The sequence below is a fragment of the Gopherus evgoodei genome, chromosome 10, assembly GCF_007399415.2.
Source record: "Gopherus evgoodei ecotype Sinaloan lineage chromosome 10, rGopEvg1_v1.p, whole genome shotgun sequence".
NCBI classification, from domain to species: Eukaryota; Metazoa; Chordata; order Testudines; family Testudinidae; genus Gopherus; species Gopherus evgoodei.
In genome coordinates, this window is record NC_044331.1 from 23,113,724 (window position 1) to 23,133,822 (window position 20,099).

Genomic DNA, 20,099 nt, shown 5'->3' on the forward strand with positions numbered 1-20,099 from the left:
CTCCCTAAGTTTACGGACAGGCTGAGCCCAACCCTTGGAGCAAAGAACTCCAAACATTAGGGGAAGTTCAGATCTTGAGCTAAACTCTGCAGCTCAGAATCATCTCTGATGAAAAGGAAGTTACAAGATTTGAATTTTGTTTCATTTTTTTAACATCTGTGACTGTTGTTATTTTTCTGCGTGCTTACACCTCCTGCAGAATGTACTTAACCACAGAAAGAACACACACTATATCATTTAAAGTGTACTGGGTATTATTTTTAAGTCCAACAAAAAAGCCCAAGTGACAGATCAGATGAAAATAATGCTTTCCCTATTATTGCAAGTACCCTCCTCACAGTGCTGAAGGCAGCCTGGTGGACCTGACATATTGTGAACTGTGCTAGAAACACATCAAGCATCAGGTTGTACTAACTTGGAATTGTCTCAGCCAGGGATACTACCCAGTTAATGGCCCACAGCTGTAAGGGCAGGCAAATGTATGTACAGTGATTGGATGAGATGCTCTGACTTGCATAACGATCACATGGTCATTTCTCAGTAACTGCGCAGATGCCAATGCTCTACTTACTGCCTTTGGAATTCCACATCCATATGCCCCTGGATGCCTTAGCTTCCCATTCCACTCCCACATTTATTATCCTGGGCACTCCCAATCCTCTCTGCCACCACTATCTGGCAAGCCTTGATTGTAAGGAAAGCTGAGCTCCCTGCTAGAGTGATTTATTTGTGTAGCACACTGTCGATAGTATGAATTTTTAATTTAAATTGTATTTAATTTAAGAGTGCCTCCTCATGATTAATGATGTTGGGTTAATCAAGGATTGGTCCAGTGATATTATACTTATTAGACCAACAAGCCCCAACATGTATATAACTACCTAAGAACACAAGCAGACTGCAGAGGAAATCTGTTTACTTACTTCTCACACTTCCTTTTCCATCTTTACCGCTGGTTCCTTCTTCATCAAACTGTGGGTTGTTGACCATGTTGTGCACCCCAAGAACAGCTATAAACATAAAAATGCCAGTAGTAGAATCCAATGTTAATAAAGTTTGCAAAAAAAACATGCACTTTACAAATTTCAATTTAGTTCCCTAGCTAGATTATCAATCAGAGAGTTGTTACTGTCTTGGGTCACATGTGTTCATAGGTGAGGCTTGGTTAACCTAATACGATAAGTTGAAAGTTTAGAGAACTTGACTGTAGGTTCTTTCCTACAAATGCACCAGTGGAGCATGCATATTATGTGTCTATAACCTTGTACACTTACATTCATACATGCACATCATAACCATGTTGGGATTTCTGTGGGTGCTAAAGTATTGGGCAGGGAGAAATAAAACGTTTAAACATTATGGAAGACCCAGCAATAAGGATTTATATGAGAACTAGAAATAGGCTGATGAAAGAAACCAGACTTCAGTAAAAGAAGCAGCAAATAAAAATGATCTTAGTACAGAGGCAGTTTCCACAGTATTCTATCAGAAACAACATAACGGTTAGGTATCTGATCCTTCTCCTTGGATTAGTTGCCTGCTTGGACCTGAGGGAACCTTTCTATTGTGTACAGGTATCTATGACTCGAGAATGAATGACTCACTGTGGATTTTTACCTTTACACTCAGATTTTCCTTACGCAGACACTGAAGAGAGTGACTGTCTACAGACAATCTCACTTGTGACTATTACACTGCCATTATGGGCTATTTGCAACCCTCTGTTTGGTAGGGCTATTATATAATCATATATTAGTCTTTATTTGTGCTGTACAGTGAGTTGGGTACAGACTACAGCTGAGCAGAAACTGGAATTTCCATCACAGGTCAAATTCTGATATTTCTACATTTGTTTTGGCTGAATGATGTACCTCAGTCATACAGCTCCCATGATTCACCACAAGGTTTGGTCAGAGGAGAAACCGCAATGCATCATGGGAGATGTAGTCTGGTAAAGGAGCTCAGCACACAGGAGAGAATAGGGGGATGCCATCTGAACTACGACTCTTCCTTTGCAATGCACCACCTTAGGCAGATGTCATTTAATGTTGAATTGACTCAAAACAAAATGTTTCAACTCAGTTCAACAAACTGAAATATTTTTACATTTTCCCAACAAAAAATTGAAAAGAAATCAGTAAAGCTGAAATTTTCCATGGAAAATTTTATTTCTCTGAAAAATGAACTTTCTGTTCAAAAAATAATTCCCAACCAGCTCTAGTATTGACCATTGTAAAACACAAACAAAAACCCTAATGTAGAGCCACACTTTATCCTTAGTCTTTTCATTCACACCAGTGGTAACAGTGTGAAATGAGGATACAATATGAACCAGAAACTTTGTAGATAGCATATTTTGTGTGAGATGCACATTGGGTGTAGTGGGGCAGTGTTCTGGTTGTTTAAAATATGTTTGCAGGTACACAACATTGTGTCTTTCACAAAATAGTGAAAACAGTTGCAAATGCTCTGAATGATACTGAAGGCCCAATTCTAGAAGGTGCTGAGTACCTCCAATGATACAGTGGAAATTAAATGCACTTGCAGTGAAAAGACACTCATGGCATATCTACCCTTCGAGCTGAGGGTATGAGTCTCAGCTTGAGGAGACATTGATGCTAATTCTCATCAAGCTAGCGTGCTAAAAATAGAATGTAGCAGCAGCAGCATGAGCAGTTAACCACCTCGAGAATGTCCCTAGGGTCTTGGGTGGGGCTGTACTTGGGGCACTTACCCCTCTTGCCACTCGTGCTGAGGCATCTACACTTGATTTTTAACATGCTAGCTCGATGATAGCTGGCACAAGTGTCTCCTCAAGCTGCGAATCACACCCCCTGCTCGAAGTGCATACAACTAAGTGTATTAGCAATACCATTAGAACGATGCAGGCTTGAGTCCACACGAACACTTATGCACCAATCTTTGCTCCACATTTCTAAGATCTGTGCGCATTTTAGAGGCCTAGATTCCATAAGGGCTTAAAAATAGGGTGAGTAATAGAGAGGCTGAAGAAAGACAGGTCTAACCAGTGTAAGACTAGAGCATGCTGTGACAACTCAAACTCCTGGTGGAAGGGCCAGGCAGTGCTGGGCTGAAGAAGACTGTATACTTACAAACACATTAACTAACCTGCAAGGTCATAGAGCTCAGTATCAGAGGCACCGGCCAGGGCTTCTTCTAATTCTGGCTCCAGGGTTACCTTCTCTTCGGTGTGGGTTTCTATGGGTTTTTCTTTAGGGATAAATATTTTTCCTGAGGGGGGAAAAATCCGAAAGTGAATAATGAATTACTGTGACAACTCCTCCCCATCCTGACCATACAGGGAGGAGACCTGTAAACAGTATTGTTCTATACTGTGCACCAATGTACGTTTCCCTATTAATTTCTACACCTTCAGCACATTTCTACTGTATGTTGGGTTAGTTGATTTTTGTGGAAGCAAAGGTCCTAAAATCTATACTTTAGCTCTGGAATCTCCTGTGCGTAGTGGCACATGCGACAATCCATTTTTCCCACTACTGTCCATCCAGAGTAAGATATTTGACTCTATGGTAAGCTGTCTGCATGATGGTCACATTCTTTGTGATCATCCTGCATTAAGGTATTCTTTGTCCTCCATCCCTTCTGTTCCCTCTAGGGGGGATCTAATCTAAGACATAGCTTGTGCTTCTGCAACGGGGTAACCCGTTGGCACAGCCAAACCACTGTAGTTGTCTTTGTCTGATTATTGAGTCTGCAGTCTGCTGACCTGTGCAACACAACACTTCCACATTGGTTAGACGATCTCGCCAGTGAATTCCCAAGATTAGTCTTAAACAACACTGGCGGAATGCAGTCAGTTCCAGCTGTGTACTTCCACCATCTGCTACATTTCCGAGGCATACAGTAGTGTTGGGAGAACATTAACATTGTACAATCTCATTTCAGTCTGTAGATGTATCTTCTTACTCTTTCAGCTGTTTGACAAACTGAAAAAATACCCCCTGGCTTTGTTGATTCTTGCCCTCACTTCTTTAGTGAACTGACCATTAGCAGATATTGTACCTCCAAAATAGACAAAGTCATCAGCTGTTTTAAATTCTTCTCCATCAGTCACTCATTTGACAGTGCTGACAGCATTCTCTCCTGCCTCCATGATCATGGTCTTCTATATACTGATACAAAGTCCCACTTTGACTACTTCTGCTTTTATGCTCAAAAAGAGTCTTTTCATTGCATCCAAATTGGGATCCAATATTATATCACCTGCAAAATCTAAGTCTCGCATATATATTATCTCTTGTCCAAATAATATCAGTGTTCTTGGCAGCAGCCATCACTGTTCTCATCACAAAGTCTATAACAATGCATAAGAGAAGTAGGGATAATATGTAACCTTGCCTTATGCCAGTAACAACGTTAAACCGATAGATTTGAAAAGTTAAAGCCACCGAAGTATGACACTGAGGAACAATGGCAGTTTTTCAAAGAAGCAAATGTTGATGCAGCCAGGACTACAGTGGGGACGGGAAGATGTAAGAAAGAAGAATGTCTGTCTCCAACCAATCCCTGGAGAGAGGAAAGAATTAAAGAAGAGAATTCAACAAGCACAGGGCCGCAGCAAAAGAGCTATTCTGCAACAAGAATATGCAGACAAAGACAAGGAAGTTAAAATATCAGCCACAGAAGAGAATTGATGGAGAATAAAGTAAAAGAAACTGAGGAGGCATACAAGAAAGAGAATTCTAAAAAAGCTTTTTCTAGTATCTAAACAATTGACATAGCAATTCTTGAACTGTTGTGGCATTGTGAAGGCTCGAGATGGTACAATTTTAACCAGAGTAAGAAGGGAGAGCCCATTGGATGCAACATTTCCAAGTTGTGCTTAACCAGTCAGAACCACTAAAACTCATTGAGAGATGTGATGAAACAGTGGACTTACCTGTATCACTAAAAGCAATCACCTTTGAGGAAGTAACTAAGGCTATAAGCCAACTGAACAGTTAGAAAGCGCCAGGCTTACGATAGATGCTGAAATGTTAAAAGCTGGGGAGGAAGTGGTGGAGGATTCCATGTGCAAGTTGGACAGAATGGTTTGGGAAAAGGAGATCTATCCTAAGGATTGCAGAAGTGTTATCTGCAACATCCCTAAAAGGGGGATCCGTTTATTTGTGATAACTAGAGAGGGGCATCAAGGACTAGATCAGCTAGGACCAGCTGCTGGCCTGCTCCCTGACTAACTTTGCTGCTAGGCAACCAATAAGCCCAGCTACAATGCCTTGGAACTGACAGAGCCCCTGACTGGCTGCTGGTTTAGCTTATAATACTGGCCCCCAGAGCAGGTCAGCAGCTTCTCAATGTCTACCATGCCTGCAACTGTGCTTGTTCTTGGTCTAGTCCTTGATTCTGCTTTCTTTAAGCCCTTGTTCCAACCCTGGTCCACCACTGCTCCTCTCAGGCTTCAGACTTCCAGCTTTGATCCATGGCTCCCCCTCTGCCTTATGGCTCTGGTTTACCCTCCGGCTCTGGCATTTGGCTTCTGTCTCTCTGGTACTGACCCTTGGCTTGTTTCCTGGACTCTGCCCATCTCGGACCCAGCTCTAACTAGTAGGCTGAACTCTTGCTTCCATCACTAGGCATGACCACCCATGGACCAGTCTGCTACAAGAGGTGACACTTCTATCTGTACCTGGAAACGTGTTTTGCATTATCATTTTGAATAGGATAAAAACTGCTATCAATAAAATTGATACCCTGCAGTGTGAGTAGTTGGGATTTTCAAGTACTCACCACTGGGCATTGGGTTCTACACTTGTACAGGTGTAGAACCAGGCGGGTGCTAATCCAAGGCAGATGTGGGTCTGTTTAAGGACAGTGTTTTCTGAGGAATTGAAAGCAATTCAAAAAATCCCTCTGCAGGAACCTTCCATCAACAGAAGCCTGTTCAAGGGCACATAAGCTGTGAAACCATTCGTAGGGACTGTACTTCCTCCTTCAGTAGCCCTGTAGATTTCTTATTTAATCCAGCACTCTCTGATATTCATTGAAAAGGACATTTCCCAAGGCCCATGTGCTGATCCCAGGACCACAGGGCACAAAACTAGGAGTGAAGCAGATGTATTTGCTGCTACTTCCCATAAGCTACAGCCATTATTTGAGCTTACCACACAGGTACCAGGGGGAAGGAGGATTCAATTCCCCAACTGCCTCTGTGTAATTTCCAACTTTCCCAAAGGCATTCTGCCCCCTCTGTCTCATCAGCCAATGATATGATCGGTCTTCCCATGACCACCTCTGCAAGGCTGGGGAAGCTGAGCTAGATTTAACCACATGTTCTCAAAGGACCAAGTAGTTTCCCTGCCACAGACCCTTGTACAACCTATCCTAGACCCTTTCAATTCTTCCCCCACTGGACACTGCTCTTATATAGGCATTAGCAGGTGGCTCCATGTAGCTTTTCTCAAAGGCCAAGACCATCAATCTCTATGGTACTTCCAGTCTATGACAGCTGAATCAGAGAAAAATCTAGGTCACTTTAATGAGGAACTGGACAACATTAAAAGCCACGCCATCAGCTTGTAAGCAATGGAGTAACTGCGCTGGATAATACTATTGATCTGGTAAGTCAGTGATCCCCAATTTGTTACTGTCCATAATGCTTTTAGACTCATTTAGCAGAAATACAGCTGAGCCTTAGTCCCTTTGTGCCTTAGTCCTAAACAACTAAATTTCTGTCAGGCTTTAGATAATTCCTTTGTACTGAGACTGCAATGACCTTTGGATAGAGGTGGATCTGGTCCACTGTCAGTTCTAAATTGTCTTATTTTCTGCAAGTTTTGACACTGTAAATCAAATGCTTAGAGTACATCCTGGGCCTTTCTGACACTGCTCCGAAACAGCTTTATTTTCATTTGTTTCAGTGATGCCATTCTGTCACCATAAATGATTGTTCTTCTGATATTGCTCCTTTCCATTACACATTCCTGTGTCTTTTGCTTTTCAATAGCTGCATGCTTCTGTGGCTTAAATCTTTTTCCATGATGGTCCCGATTAGCATTTTTAGGCAGATAATACCCAGATTCATTTATCTCTTCCAGCAAGTCTGTCTGCACAAATCTCAATACTCTCAGCCTCCAGCAATGAATTTAAAGACTGAATGGGCTCAGAAACTCTTGAAATGAAAATTGAAGACATACCGTCAAGGGTGGCTTGCCCAGAAGTTTACTTCCCTTCTTGCCCACAACCTCTTCCATTCTTATTACAAAAAAATCTCTGTTCTACATGAAGAATTGCTTAAAATGCCAGCTGACAAGTGACTGATAAAATAATACTTTGTGTTTCTGTCACACATGCTACCCAAGGCTCTCAGAGCACTTCATAGGCATAAATGTATTTCACCCTCAGTACATTCCTGTGAGGTAGGTAAGTATCCTCATTTTACAGATGAGATGATTCAGAGACATCCCGGCAATGTCCAAGAAAACGGTCAAGTGCAAGTGTTGGGTGTGTAGTACGTAGAAAACTTGCAGCAAGAAGTACTTAACTCTGTTTCCGAATGAAGGCAGGTTACATTTGTCAGATTATCCACAACTCAGAACTGTGCTGATAGATGTGATTTGCAGATGCTATGGTGAAGAAAAAGCAAATGCTCTGAGCCATACCATAAGATTTAAATCCCCCTAGGCTATAGCTGATCAAACTTAGTGTCTGATTGTCAACATGCACCCATCTGTCGTGAATCATCTGTGCACTAGGATGACCTAGAAGGAGCAAACCCACATTTTCAATGGTAGAGGACCAAAAGTAATCAGAATATCTAATTAAACTATCAGTAGAATGGGCCATTGGCTGTCAAGTATGTTTCCTTAAAGAAACATGACAGCCACTTAAGCCCATTGACGTTAGGTAGACTAAAGACCTTGAGGGGACCTGACCTGTCTTCATCCATGATGGTGATACCAGTAGGCTACTGACCTTGCACTGAGCAGCATGAACTAGCCAGACAATGCCCTAAACTCCAGAAATGAAATCCCAGACAAGGACAGCAGGGCTGACAAATGTTGACAATATTGTCTATATCTTCTTGCCTGGGCTCTCATATCCCTCATCAGGGGCTAGAGAGCCCCTCGACCCCAGAAATGGCTGTGCCAGTTGTCCAGCTGCATAGTTCCTAGCAACACTGCTCAACCTCTCAGCCACATTCCAACACCATAGAGAGGAATCATTGCCATAACTATGTTCAACAATAAGGACCTACAGAATAGGTCAGAGCTGCCATTCCAGAGTCCTATATTGATAAAATGCAGATGAAATAATCTTTTGAATGGCTTACTGCACACTCAGCTTTTGTATAACCTAAACAAAATGTGCATTTGATTTTTTTTGTGCCTCTCTACACACTTCTGGATCTGTGTACTGCCCCACTTACTGTCGGCCAAATGTCCTGTTGCACAGTGAGAAATCCATACTGATGAAAACAGTAGAGTGTAAAATACAAATGGGAGTTTTGGTTCATATTTTTTCCATGCAGCTTGTGTGTATGTATATGTGTGTGTGGGTGTGGGTGTATTTATATATATAAAGTATAAAAAGTGTTTATCAGGCAAATGTGATTCTCAGATTGCAGCCTGAGTCTTTTTTGTTCTCTTGCTTTAAAATTTTCTGGTTATTACTCCTTACATTCGATGAATCATTGAAAAATGAAGTCCTATTTATTCTTGATTACAGAATGCTTGAGTGACCTTTGATGTGAAATTCAATAATCTTGGAACTCTGCCTGACAAATTACACACAAGATTCACATTTTCCATCTAAAGTAAAGGATTCTTTCCTTTTGATGTTTGCTTAAATTCCTCTCTAAAAATACTCTATAATTAAATGAATTCTTACCAGCAATACACTGAGTTATAAACAAGAAAACTGGCCAGGCTCAATTCGGTTGAAAGCTGAAAACTAGTAATATAAAAACAGTCTAGTATAACTCCTGTCACATTAATACACCTTTCCATCAGGCACTACTTACCCTGTATCAGAGTTTATCTAAAACCAAACAAATAAACATACAACCCCCTCCCACAACAATCTTAGATTTAAAGATCGTTAAGTTTGCAAAGTCAAGCACTCAAAAGTTCTCATAGCTTAAAAGTTGCTGTCACAGTGTGGCTGGCTGGCCCCTGTAACTGAAGTAGGTCCAGCTCTGCTATGCCAGAACAAGTGCTTCCAAATGGGCCAGTTAAGGAGGGGGAGCTGCATCTGAGTCTATAAAGGGTCAGAGAGTCCACACTGGCTGATGAAGCAGTAGCAGCTTCACCGACCACTATCGCTACCAGAATCCTCTGGGAGGTGAAGGAGTTTTGTTTAAGTCTGGACAGGACACTTGCCTCAAAGGGACTGTGGGTGCTGCACTGTTTCTTTGAGAGCTTGGGAGAAGCTGCCACATTATATGTGGTGGAGAAGGCGGGCACTGCAATCAGTCTCTGATACAGGAGAAGAGTGAGGAAGATTGCTGGTGCCAGGAAAAAAAGAAAGGGGGAAAGTGAAGCCTCGAGGATTGACTGACCCCATCCAGCTTGGCTAATTAAGAAGATGGAGGAGGTGATCAGCTTATTGGTGATGGTGCAACAGCAGCAGCAGACAACTATGCTATAGCGGCAGATCCAGGCTATAGTCCTGCAGTTGATGGGCAGTCTGCAACAGCAGTGGTAAGAGGCCCACTTCCAGCAAGAGAAGTAGCTGCAGAAGCAGTTGGGCCAAGGGACTTAGGGAAATGTGGTTGGTGACTGAGAGAGAAGCTCAGTCTGGCTGGTAACTGGTCTTGTGAATCTGGGGCCAGGTGATGATCCGGAGCCTTCCTCCATATCTTTGAAAGAATGACAAGTGCAGCAGGGAAAGAATGAACACAGCATCTTCCTGATGGGTGAGACACAGGAAGCCCACTGACCAGTAAGCGACAAGCAGGTGGGCACCTAGCTTGTGTTGAAGGCTGCCTCTTAGATAGACTGAAACTGATTCCAAAGACATGTAGAATCCAGTTTTGGGTTGAACCATTTCCCTGGGAGGAACAACAATGTGTAGTGGCTCAAAGATTATGGGACCTTGTGGCTCGTGGCTAGGCCCCGAGACTAGGTCAGTAAAGAAAATGATGGACCAAGCCATCCTGGGACAGTTCTTAAGAGCCCTTCCCATGGGACCTCAGATCAGAGTAAGGCAATATTAGTCTGCCTCAGTGGGTGAGGCAGTCAAATAGGCAGAAGGTCTCTGAGGTTGAAGGAGATGAGCATGGCAGGGCAAGAGGAAAGGGAAAGTCATATGGAGAATTTAGCTGCCAGACTGTACCACGTCTCTACTGAGCATGTGCCAGCTAAGATTTTCGGAGGCTTATAACTCAGGCAAATTTTCATGGGAATCACAAAAGCTCAGCCCTGACACCAGGGTGAAACTCACCATACAATTTTAAACCCCTGCTCTAAAACATGGAGACTCAACTAAATGGCTGGAAAAATGTACTTTGGAGCGACAAAACAATGTCTCCTCCCTTCTCCCAATTTTGTTCTTGGTAACAGCTAGACCACTTTAGCTGAAACTTTCAAAAAAAAATCAGCCTGGAGTAGACACTCAGCATGGACATTTCAGCCTGAGCAGTATAAATTTGGCAAAGTTGTAAGTAACTGAAAACAGGGTCTTATAATGGAAACTGTTGGGCAACCCTAACCATAGGCTTCACCGCTAACAATATTGTAAGGGAGTCTATGCTAGAGGTTATAGTCAACTCTGAACACAGGTCTTAAAGCTCCAAAAAGCCTGAAGAAGCTGACAACATTTCAGGCAAAGCAGCCAACAGTATTTTAGCTTTGGAGAGTAAAAACTGACCTTTGTTTATCATCCCAAAACTAAATAAATAATAGAGTCTTTCCAAACAAAACCTTCCACCAGCCAGAATCGCCTATTAAAATACTTAAACTTTTCACTTTTATCAGCTGTTTGATATTTTAGTTAGGTTTCTCCTCCTGAAGGCTATATAACCCTTAAACGTGACTCCATTATCAGAAAAGCACCTAGGGTTGGGAAAAATGCCCATATTCACTCTGAAAATGACTCTCATTTTTATTGCTGAACGCTGACAGTATTCTTGGCACTATTAGTATATGAAAGATCGATGGTCTCTTCTTGGGGATAGGGGGGTTGATGACAACAGCTTGGTGAAAAAAGCTCTTGTTTAGTCATTATTTTCCTCCTTTTTTCTTTTGTTTTTCAGCTGATCGAAAAATGTTCACATTTAGTCACATACAAAGAGCGTGGATTTCCCCTTCCTTTCCCAGCACTAGTCCTCCTGGGTCTGATCCACTGGAGTCTTTCCACTGACTTTGACTGGAGCTGGATCAGACCCAACATGAAATTGTTTGGCAAGCAGCAGGAGATATTATAGAAAACAAGGATAATGCTGCAGGACTGACTGGAAACAGCAGTACTAGATGCAAGCAAGGATGTACCCAACTTTTACTACTTACATTCTAATTTGAATGGTCATATCTTAGAATGTTTAATAACTAGGTTGTTTTTCAGTTACTGTTAGTGTCACATAGGGGCAACCTCTGCAAGGGAAGCAGAAGGGGAAATGTTGTTGATAATAAATAAATCTGTATTCTGATAGCACCAAGAGACCTCAAGTAAGGTCGGGGCTCCAACAGGCTAGGTACTGTACATACACATAGTAAGTGAGATCCCCTGCTGTGAGGAGTGTGTAGTCTAAACAAAGGCAGAAAGAAAGGCAGGATTATTGTACTTCTTTTAGATACAGGAGATGGGGGGGCGGAGGGGGGAAGAAAGATGACATGACTTGTGCAGTCTGTGGCAGAGCCGAGAACTGAACCCAGGTTACTTGATTGCCAGTCAAGTGGTGGAGCCACAGGATCATCCTTTCCATTCCTGAACCTTGTTCAGTTTTAGCCACAATATGGCCCCTGCATAGTCTCATTCCTGTGTCCTCCCAAAAGATTCCTTTTTAATATGATTGCGCCTATGTAGTATCATCGTCAGTGTTAAACATTTTGGGACTTAATCCTGCCTTTCCTGTGCACCAAACTTTCATTAACTTACAAGGCCCCATAATTGTACAAACATGGCTGACAATTGATCTAGCTGTATTTATATAATGCAGTGAGTCAGTAGGCGTATCTCTTGAACTGGAGTTTATTGCCTCTGATATAAGAATTGCTAGAGCATCTGTTACAGATAGGAGCTAGTCAAAAAACCTACAAAGTAAACATTACAGATTGCCATTCCCTGTGGCTACACAAATCAGACATATCTCCCACCATCTCGCTGCTGCTCAACAGTAATGACCCCCCTGCTAGTGAGACGCCCAGACTTAAAAAGCGTGTTTCACATCAGCTCTTGAAAGTCACCAAACCTCTGCTTTGGCAGCCTGTAAGTGGGAGCAAATTCCAAAGATGAGGAACCTACAAAAGCAGTGCCCATTTTCTACACGCTTCAGGCTCCAATCTGGGGACAGACAACCAATACCATTTGGACAATAACTGCTATCATGGAGCATATGCGGAGATGTGGTCTCTGTGGCAACTGAATTCTTGGCCATCTAGGGTGCAATTCTCAAAGGTGCTGAATACTTGGACCCTTATGCAGTAAAGCGTTTAAGCATGCACTTAACTTTATGCACATGAGCAATCCCATTCAAATCAATTAGATTACTCACATGCTTAAAATTAAGCACATGCCTAAGTGCTTTGCTGAACTGGGAGCAGAGCACTCAACATTTACAGGATTGACCCTTTAGTTCCTAACCTATGGCAGAGGCCCAAAACTATAATGCAAGCCATACGCTCTGTTGTTTTTGCCAAATATTGCAAGTCCCACATAAGATGATTACAATAAGCTACAAGGCAACTCTCCATACCCTTAAGTCCCCTTTGAGCTAGTGTTTAATACTTCCTGTGTTCTGACTCCTCTGAATGTCTCCCCATTAGTTTTGGAATTTGTTTTGGCTTGTTGTGTAGCATAATCAAAACCTTATGGCAGTGTTAAATATATAAGAACCAATTCAGGCAACTAAATTTCATCTTTCAGCTATCTGGCTGATGCTGGATGCTTCTTTGTCAAGAACTCCCTGATGAAAAGCTAACAAAAGAAGGCAGAAACACTGAATAAGGAAAAATGATGGACCACAAACTCTTTCAGGAGAAGGGGGAAGAGCTGGATTTTAAAATACATCTCCTTTTTCTTTTCAGCTTGCCAAAGACCTTCCATGGCAGGGTAAGCTTTGCATCATGCCCATAGCAACATGTAGAAATGTCACTTAGCAAGTGGAATGCTTCCTCCAAAGGTTAATCTTGAGAGAATATATTTCCTAGTGGAAGACAAATAGCAAAGTGCAAAATAGTGACAAAACCTTAAACAAAGCCTGATGCACTTGAATCCCACTGACATACAGACATTCCTCAAAGGGGAATTGTGCTGGATGGCATATTGGCTTCTGTGCCTTCGGTTTCTAATTTTCCAGAACAGGAGATCCAAGATCTTAATTTTTAATTAACAGGGTACCCTTAAAATTAAGATGAAATTTTAGGGCCTGATTCTCATTTTCACTAATGCCTCTTTATATTGCTCCAGCAGTGTAAAGGGGCCAGAAAGTGGGTCTAAATTATATGCACACCCGCTTTCCAATCCCTTTATATTGGCAGTAGAGTTTAAGGGGGCCTTAGGGCTTGTGACTTTTATTCCAGAATAGAGTGTCCCCCTGAGAAGCTCTCCTGGAACAGCCATTGCAGAATATTTTACAGCAGTAGCTATTCCAGTCAATTTCCCAATGTAGATAAGCCCCTAATGTAATTGAGAATCTAGCCATTAATCTTTCAAAACAATCATGCCATAGTTACTTATTCAATGAGTTTTGCCAAGCTAAGTAAGTCTGAGACTAGGAACGCTGGTACTAAGATCTACAGCCAGTCCTACTTGCTCCTGGTCCTTACACAACATTCATCAGATTTGATCAGCATCACATTAGAAAAGACTCATTTTACAGCTTGTAGAAAGCCCACAGTGCTTGTTTATGTGGTAGATGAGTGTCTCAGTAACATTTTATTGGATTCAAATTACAGCGTGCCATATCTCCCCCTCTATGTAGCAGAGAGGGAAAGAGGAGAACAAAATAAGGCAGTGAACACAGGATGAAATTCTGGCCTCACTGAAGTCAATGAGAGTTTAGCCACTGACTTCAGTGTAGCCAGGGTGTGTGCGTGCGCGCGCGCGCAAACAACCTCTATGGAATGCTGTTAAAACATGCACTTCAATCAGATGACAGCACACACAGGCTCCAGCAGTCCCAGCATGAGGGAATGATTCTTTCCTGAAGTCATGCACTAAAACTAGCACACAAATTGGTGGACAAACCACCAAGTTCTTGGATGCTATGGTGCTGAACGGGACATAATTGTCATTATTGATCTAGTTAGATAAATCTTATAATATAGGAATATAATCAGTCTTAATAAAGGAAGACACAGATATTTTCAAGGGATTTGGCCACCAACTTCTCTGAGAATAGAGGAGAGTTCCCTGTTTAGATAATTGCCAAATAGTTATATAATGCAGTGGCCATGAGGTTTCTTTTCATGTTTTAATCTGCTAAGGCTCACACTGGGGACTTAATCTGGGACAAAGAGCCCAAAAGAGGGACACAAGAGAAATCAAGGGAATAATTGCTTTAGCAATAAAAGCACTGGTATAACTATATTCTAATAACCCCCAAATCAGCATTTGTGTTGTACTTACTTTACACTAACTAACTAAGATAACAGCAGCTTTGTGTGCAAGAAAGGCTGAGCTGATTCTATGCTGAGAGATAGGTGAGAAGTACAGTTATTTGTGGTTTGTGTAACAGTGATGTTACTAAATCACAGAAACTGCGAATTAATAATCAGGGTTAATACAACCTGGACACGTTGAAGAATCATGTGTTTTTAAGAGTATCCAAAGAAAACATAAAGATGAAAAACTACCCAATATCTCATTGCAGAGTGACGCAGTGGTGGACAACGCAATGATTAGCCTTACACAGGACAAGTGCAATCCCGAGGGTGGTGTGAAATCCTGCGCCTCATGGGTAGCAATTTTTTTGTGTTGTGTGTGTCAGGTCTGCTAGGGGATCCAAGCAGCGGAAGTTCAAATTCTCTAATGTAGACAGGACAAAAAAGAAACCAATCTTACCTCTAACACTAACTAATCATTAAAAATCAGACATGACTGTGACAGAGCAGTGGAGGCAAACGACATATCTGGCTTCAAGACTGAGCTTGATAAGTTTATGGAAGGGATGGTATGACGGGATAGCCTAATTCTGGCAATTAACTGATCTTTGACTATTAGCGGTAAATATGTCCAATGGCCTGTGATGGGACACTAAATAGGGTGGGATCTGAGTTACTACAAAGAATTCTTTCCTGGGTGTCTGGCTGGTGAGTCTTGCTCACATGCTCAAGGTTTAGCTGATCACCATATTTGGGGTCGGGAAGCAATTTTCCTCCGGGGCAGATTGGCAGAGGTCCTGGGGGGGTTTCGCTTTTCTCTGCAGCATGGGGCACCGGTCACTTGCTTTAAACCACAAGTTGGGACTTCAATAGCTCAGACATAGGTCAGAGGGTTATTATAGGAATGGGTGGGTGAGATTCTGTGGCCTGCGTTGTGCAGGAGGTCAGACTAGAAGATCATAATGGTTCCTTCTGACCTTAAAGTCTATGAGTCTAACATGCACATGGCCAGGGTGGATTGATTTAAAGCAGAGTGATTTAAATCACCAACTTAAATCATGATTCAAATCAGCAAGCAGGAAACTTGATCTAAAGTATCAATTTGAATCATGTTTTGCATCTGTACCTTTTAATTACTTTCCTAAAGAAAGATTGATTCTCATTGACTAAAATACATTTATTTGTAACTAAATGTAGCCTTTACACAATTTAGTACTACTTTTTGCTACCCAGAATGATATGCAATATCTACATACATTTATTGAAGCAACTATATAGCTTAACACATTTATTCAGATTCTTAATTTTTTACACTTTTTATGTTAGAAAATTATGAATTATATATTGTTTAATAGATGATTTTTTACTTGTGATTTGTGTCAAACTTTAGATGGATCTAAATTGGAATTCAGTTAAAAATACACAAAACCAGCATTTTAAAATTATGTTATTAGTTAAATAATACTACCTTAAATGTGCTGGATACATTAGAAAAAAGTTTATCAAAATACATTTTGTATTTAAAACTAACTGCTTTATTAAATAAAGGAAGTATCATCTGTAGTTAGTGAATTGAACTGATTGTTTCTAGTCACCATATCCTTCAAGATTTTAGAACTAGTAGATCTTGTCCTTTCACACCCAGTTTTTATTTATAGATTGGATGAGGAAAATAAGCTTTCCTGCTTTTTTAGCTCCCAATTTGTTTCTCAACTTTGAGCTAGTTATTGCCATGAACTTGCTGAATAACCTGAAATGAAGTAAATATTCTCTCTGCACCTCTACAGAAGAGGCTACTAGTGTCAAAAGCTCTGGTTGAGCACTTCAGCGAACTCTAGTTCCAAGTGCTTAGTCAGTGACTTTAAATTAGAAATATGATTTTATAATTGTTTAAAAATCAGATCAAGTTTTGTTGTTTTTGTTTTTTTAAATCCATGCACAGGCCTCATAAGAAGAATCATTAGTCAATAGTAGAAAGGAAATCTGTAACAGTTTAACATGATATTAACAGATTCTGCATAAAGGTCACTCAAGAGGAGGGGTTGGTAATAAATCCCTGCTCAGATAGACTGGTTTTTCCTTTCTAAACAATATGTGCCCAATTCTGACCTAGTGAAGTCAATGGTAAGTATCCCATTGACTTCAATGAGCTTAGGATCAGGCCTTATGTCATTAAAATTAAAAACTGGATAAGCTGCTGGGGAAGAAAATAGGGACGACAATGTGCAATGATCTAAAATAATGCTTCAGTTAGAGAAATCTAGGTGTCATCGCTCTTTGAAAAGATTTTTTTATGATGTCCTTTTTTTTAAAAAGGAGGAACATGAAATATAGTAATAGTAACAACACTTAGCATACAAATAGCACTTTTAGGGTGACCAGACAGCAAGTGTGAAAAATCAGAACAGAGGGTGGGGGTAATAGGCACCTATATAAGATGAAGCCCCAAATATCAGGACTGTCCCTATAAAATCGGGACATCTGGTCACCCTAAGCACTTCATATCTTCCAAGCACTTTCGTAAACAGTAATTAGAGCCCAATCTTGGTCCCATTAAAATCAATAATTTTGCCATTTACTTTCTTAGGGGTCAGAGTAGGTTGTTAATCATTTAGTCGTTGAGCTGGCCAGGTATTTAAGCACATGCCTAACTCGAAGCATGCTGCATTGCAATAAATGGAACTACTCACATGCTCAGAGTTAGGCACATGCTTAAATACCTTGCTGATAGGAGGCCTTAGGCAAGTATTAATATTATTTTTAATGTACAGATGAGGAAAATGAGGCAGTGATGTTAAAGGGACAGAGTATACTTGAAATCTGGTCAGCTGTTTAAGGAGTGAATTAAAAGTAGTTGCCACTCCTGCCTAAGTCACTTTGCCAATGTTTGGGGTTTTACAATCACTCTTTCCTGTGTTTAAAAATATTTTTCTCTCCTCTGTGGCTATATGGCAAACCCCTATAAAAACAGGAGGAATGATGAAACTGAATAGTGCTGTCAAATGTACAAAGAAACCAACTGGAAAAATAACTGTTTGCTCTAATCTTTCCTTTACAGTGATCTTAGGTGTTACTTATAGCAATAGCAGGTAACAATTATTCAGAAAGGAGTGTGATATTTGAGTTGACAGTGTCTATTTAAGGGTCTGATCCATAATAGTATTCTAGCACATGCTTAACTGTGAGCACGTGACTAGACCCAGTGAAGTCAATAGGAGTGCTTAAGTGGTTTGCTGAATTAGGAGCACAGTGCCCAGCACCTGGCTGGACTGGCAGCTTCTTCCCCAAGCCCTGAGAGAGAGTTGCTATAAGAACTGGGATTAGAACTCCAGAGCTGTTGGCTCCTGGTCTTGTGGGCAGGACACTAGACCACAGATAAAACTAGCATTTTATTTGGTTTGCTTTAAAAAGTATTTTTGGCTCTAAATTTAAAGCCTATGATTTGGCATCCATCCACCTCCCCCTGGTTAATTTCCCTGAGAGGCCCCACAGCTGGTAATTAATATGTTCAAATACCACCTTGTTGCAGGCATTAGTGAGGGTGAACCATTACCTTTCTTCTCCCCTGTAAAGGGCACAAAGTCTTCCCTGTCTTTGTGTTCCAGTGCTTGCTTCTCCAAGTATGAAAGCAGTCGATCTCTGTCGAAAGGGCCTGTGGCAGCTTTACTGGTCTGGTCTTTTTGTCGGAAGCCCGCCGGCAGAAGTGCATTCTACCAAAATATATGAGATGCAGATACAGAATCATAAAAATATTGGTCTGGGAGGTCCTCCAAGAAGCCCTCAAGTCTCATGACAGTATTAACACACAGACACCTATGGCCAGATTTTCAGTTCGCATAAATTGTCATAGCTCCACTGATATCATTTGAGCTATGCCAATTTACACCAGCTGAGAATCTGGCCCCTGATGAGGAAGCTTTGGGTATGTAGCATTTCATAGAATCAGGGAATCACAAAAATGTAGGGCTGGAAGGGGTCTTGAGAAGCCATCAAGTCCAGACTACTGCGCTGAGGCAGGACCAACTAAACTTAGACAATCCCTGCCAGGTGTTTGTCCAACCTGCTCTTAAAAACCTCCAGTGCTGGGGACTCCACAACTTCCTTTGGATGCCTATTCCAGGGCTTAACTATTCTTATAGTTAGAAAGTTTTTCCTAATATCTAACTTAAATCTCCCTTGCTGCAGATCTAGCCCATTACTTTTTGTCCTATCTTCAGTGGACATAGAGAACAATTGATCATGTCATCTTTATAACAGCCCTTTACATATTTGAAAACTTATAATTTTTATAATTATAACTCAGTCTTCTTTTCTCAGGACTAAACATGCCCTGTTTTTTTAACCTTTCCTCATAGGTCAAGTTTTCTAAATCTTCTATCATTTTTGTTGCTCTCCTCTGGACTTTTGCCAAGCTATCCATATATTTTCTTTTCTGAAGTGTGGCACGCAGAATTGGACACAGTACTCCAGCAGAGGCCTCACCAATGCCAAGTAGAGTGGAACAATTACCTCCCACGTCCTACCATACAACATTCCTCTTAATACACCTCAGAATGATATTAGTTTTTTTCACAACTGCATCACACTGTTGACTCACATTCAATTTGTGATCCACTATAACCCCAGATCCTTTTTAGCAGTACCATCTAGCCCAGAGATAGGCAAACTACGGTGGCCCACGGGACTGTCTTACCCGGCCCCTGAGCTCCTGGCCGGGGAGGCTTGCCCCCGGCCCCTCCCCTGCTGTTCCTCTTCCCCTGCAGCCTCAGCTTGCCCGACCACCGGCGCAATGCTCTGGGCAGCAGGGCCGTGAGCTCCTGGGACAGTGCAACTGCGAAGCCTAGCCTGACCCAGTGCTCTGTGCTGCATGGTGGCATGGCTGCCTGTCCTGGTGCTCTGGGAGGCGCGGCTTAGCACCGCCAGCCACCGGTGCTCCAGGCAGCGCGGTAAGGGGGCAGGGGTGTTCAGAGTGGTGGTCGGTGGCAGGGGTATGGATAGGGATTGGGGAGGTCAGAGGGTGGGGAACAGGGGGGTTGAATGAAGGCAGAGGTCCTGGGGAGCAGTCAGGAAGGAGAGGGGGGGTTGGATGGGGCCACGGGGGGCAGTCAGGGGCAGGGGTTCCAGGGGCAGTCAGGGGACAGGGAGAAGGGGTGGTTAGATGGGGCAGAGGTCCCGGGGGGGCAGTCAGGAATGAGAGGAGGGTTGGATGGGGCGGTGGGGAGCATTCAGGGGCAGGGGGCCTGGGGGAAGTCAGGGGGCAGGGGTTTCGAGGGGGGCTGTCAGGGAACAGGGGCAGTTGGATGGGACAGGTGTCTTGGGGGGGCGTCGGGGCGAGAAGCAGGGGGAGAGGATTGGATG

At 42.1% G+C, this 20,099-nt stretch overlaps 1 protein-coding gene across 3 annotated transcripts in view; it reads right to left on the reverse strand.

Moving 5' to 3' along the window:
- LOC115658238 (tropomodulin-2) overlaps nt 1-20,099 on the reverse strand; it is a 68,917-nt gene that overhangs the window by 13,168 nt on the left and 35,650 nt on the right. For all 3 annotated transcript variants that reach the window (XM_030576789.1, XM_030576791.1, XM_030576790.1), the window contains 3 exons: nt 18,295-18,451; nt 3,130-3,252; nt 924-1,010 (listed from right to left, as the gene is read on the reverse strand). In XM_030576789.1, coding sequence (XP_030432649.1) covers nt 924-1,010; nt 3,130-3,252; nt 18,295-18,451 — 367 coding nt within the window. The remainder of the gene's footprint in view (nt 1-923; nt 1,011-3,129; nt 3,253-18,294; nt 18,452-20,099) is intronic.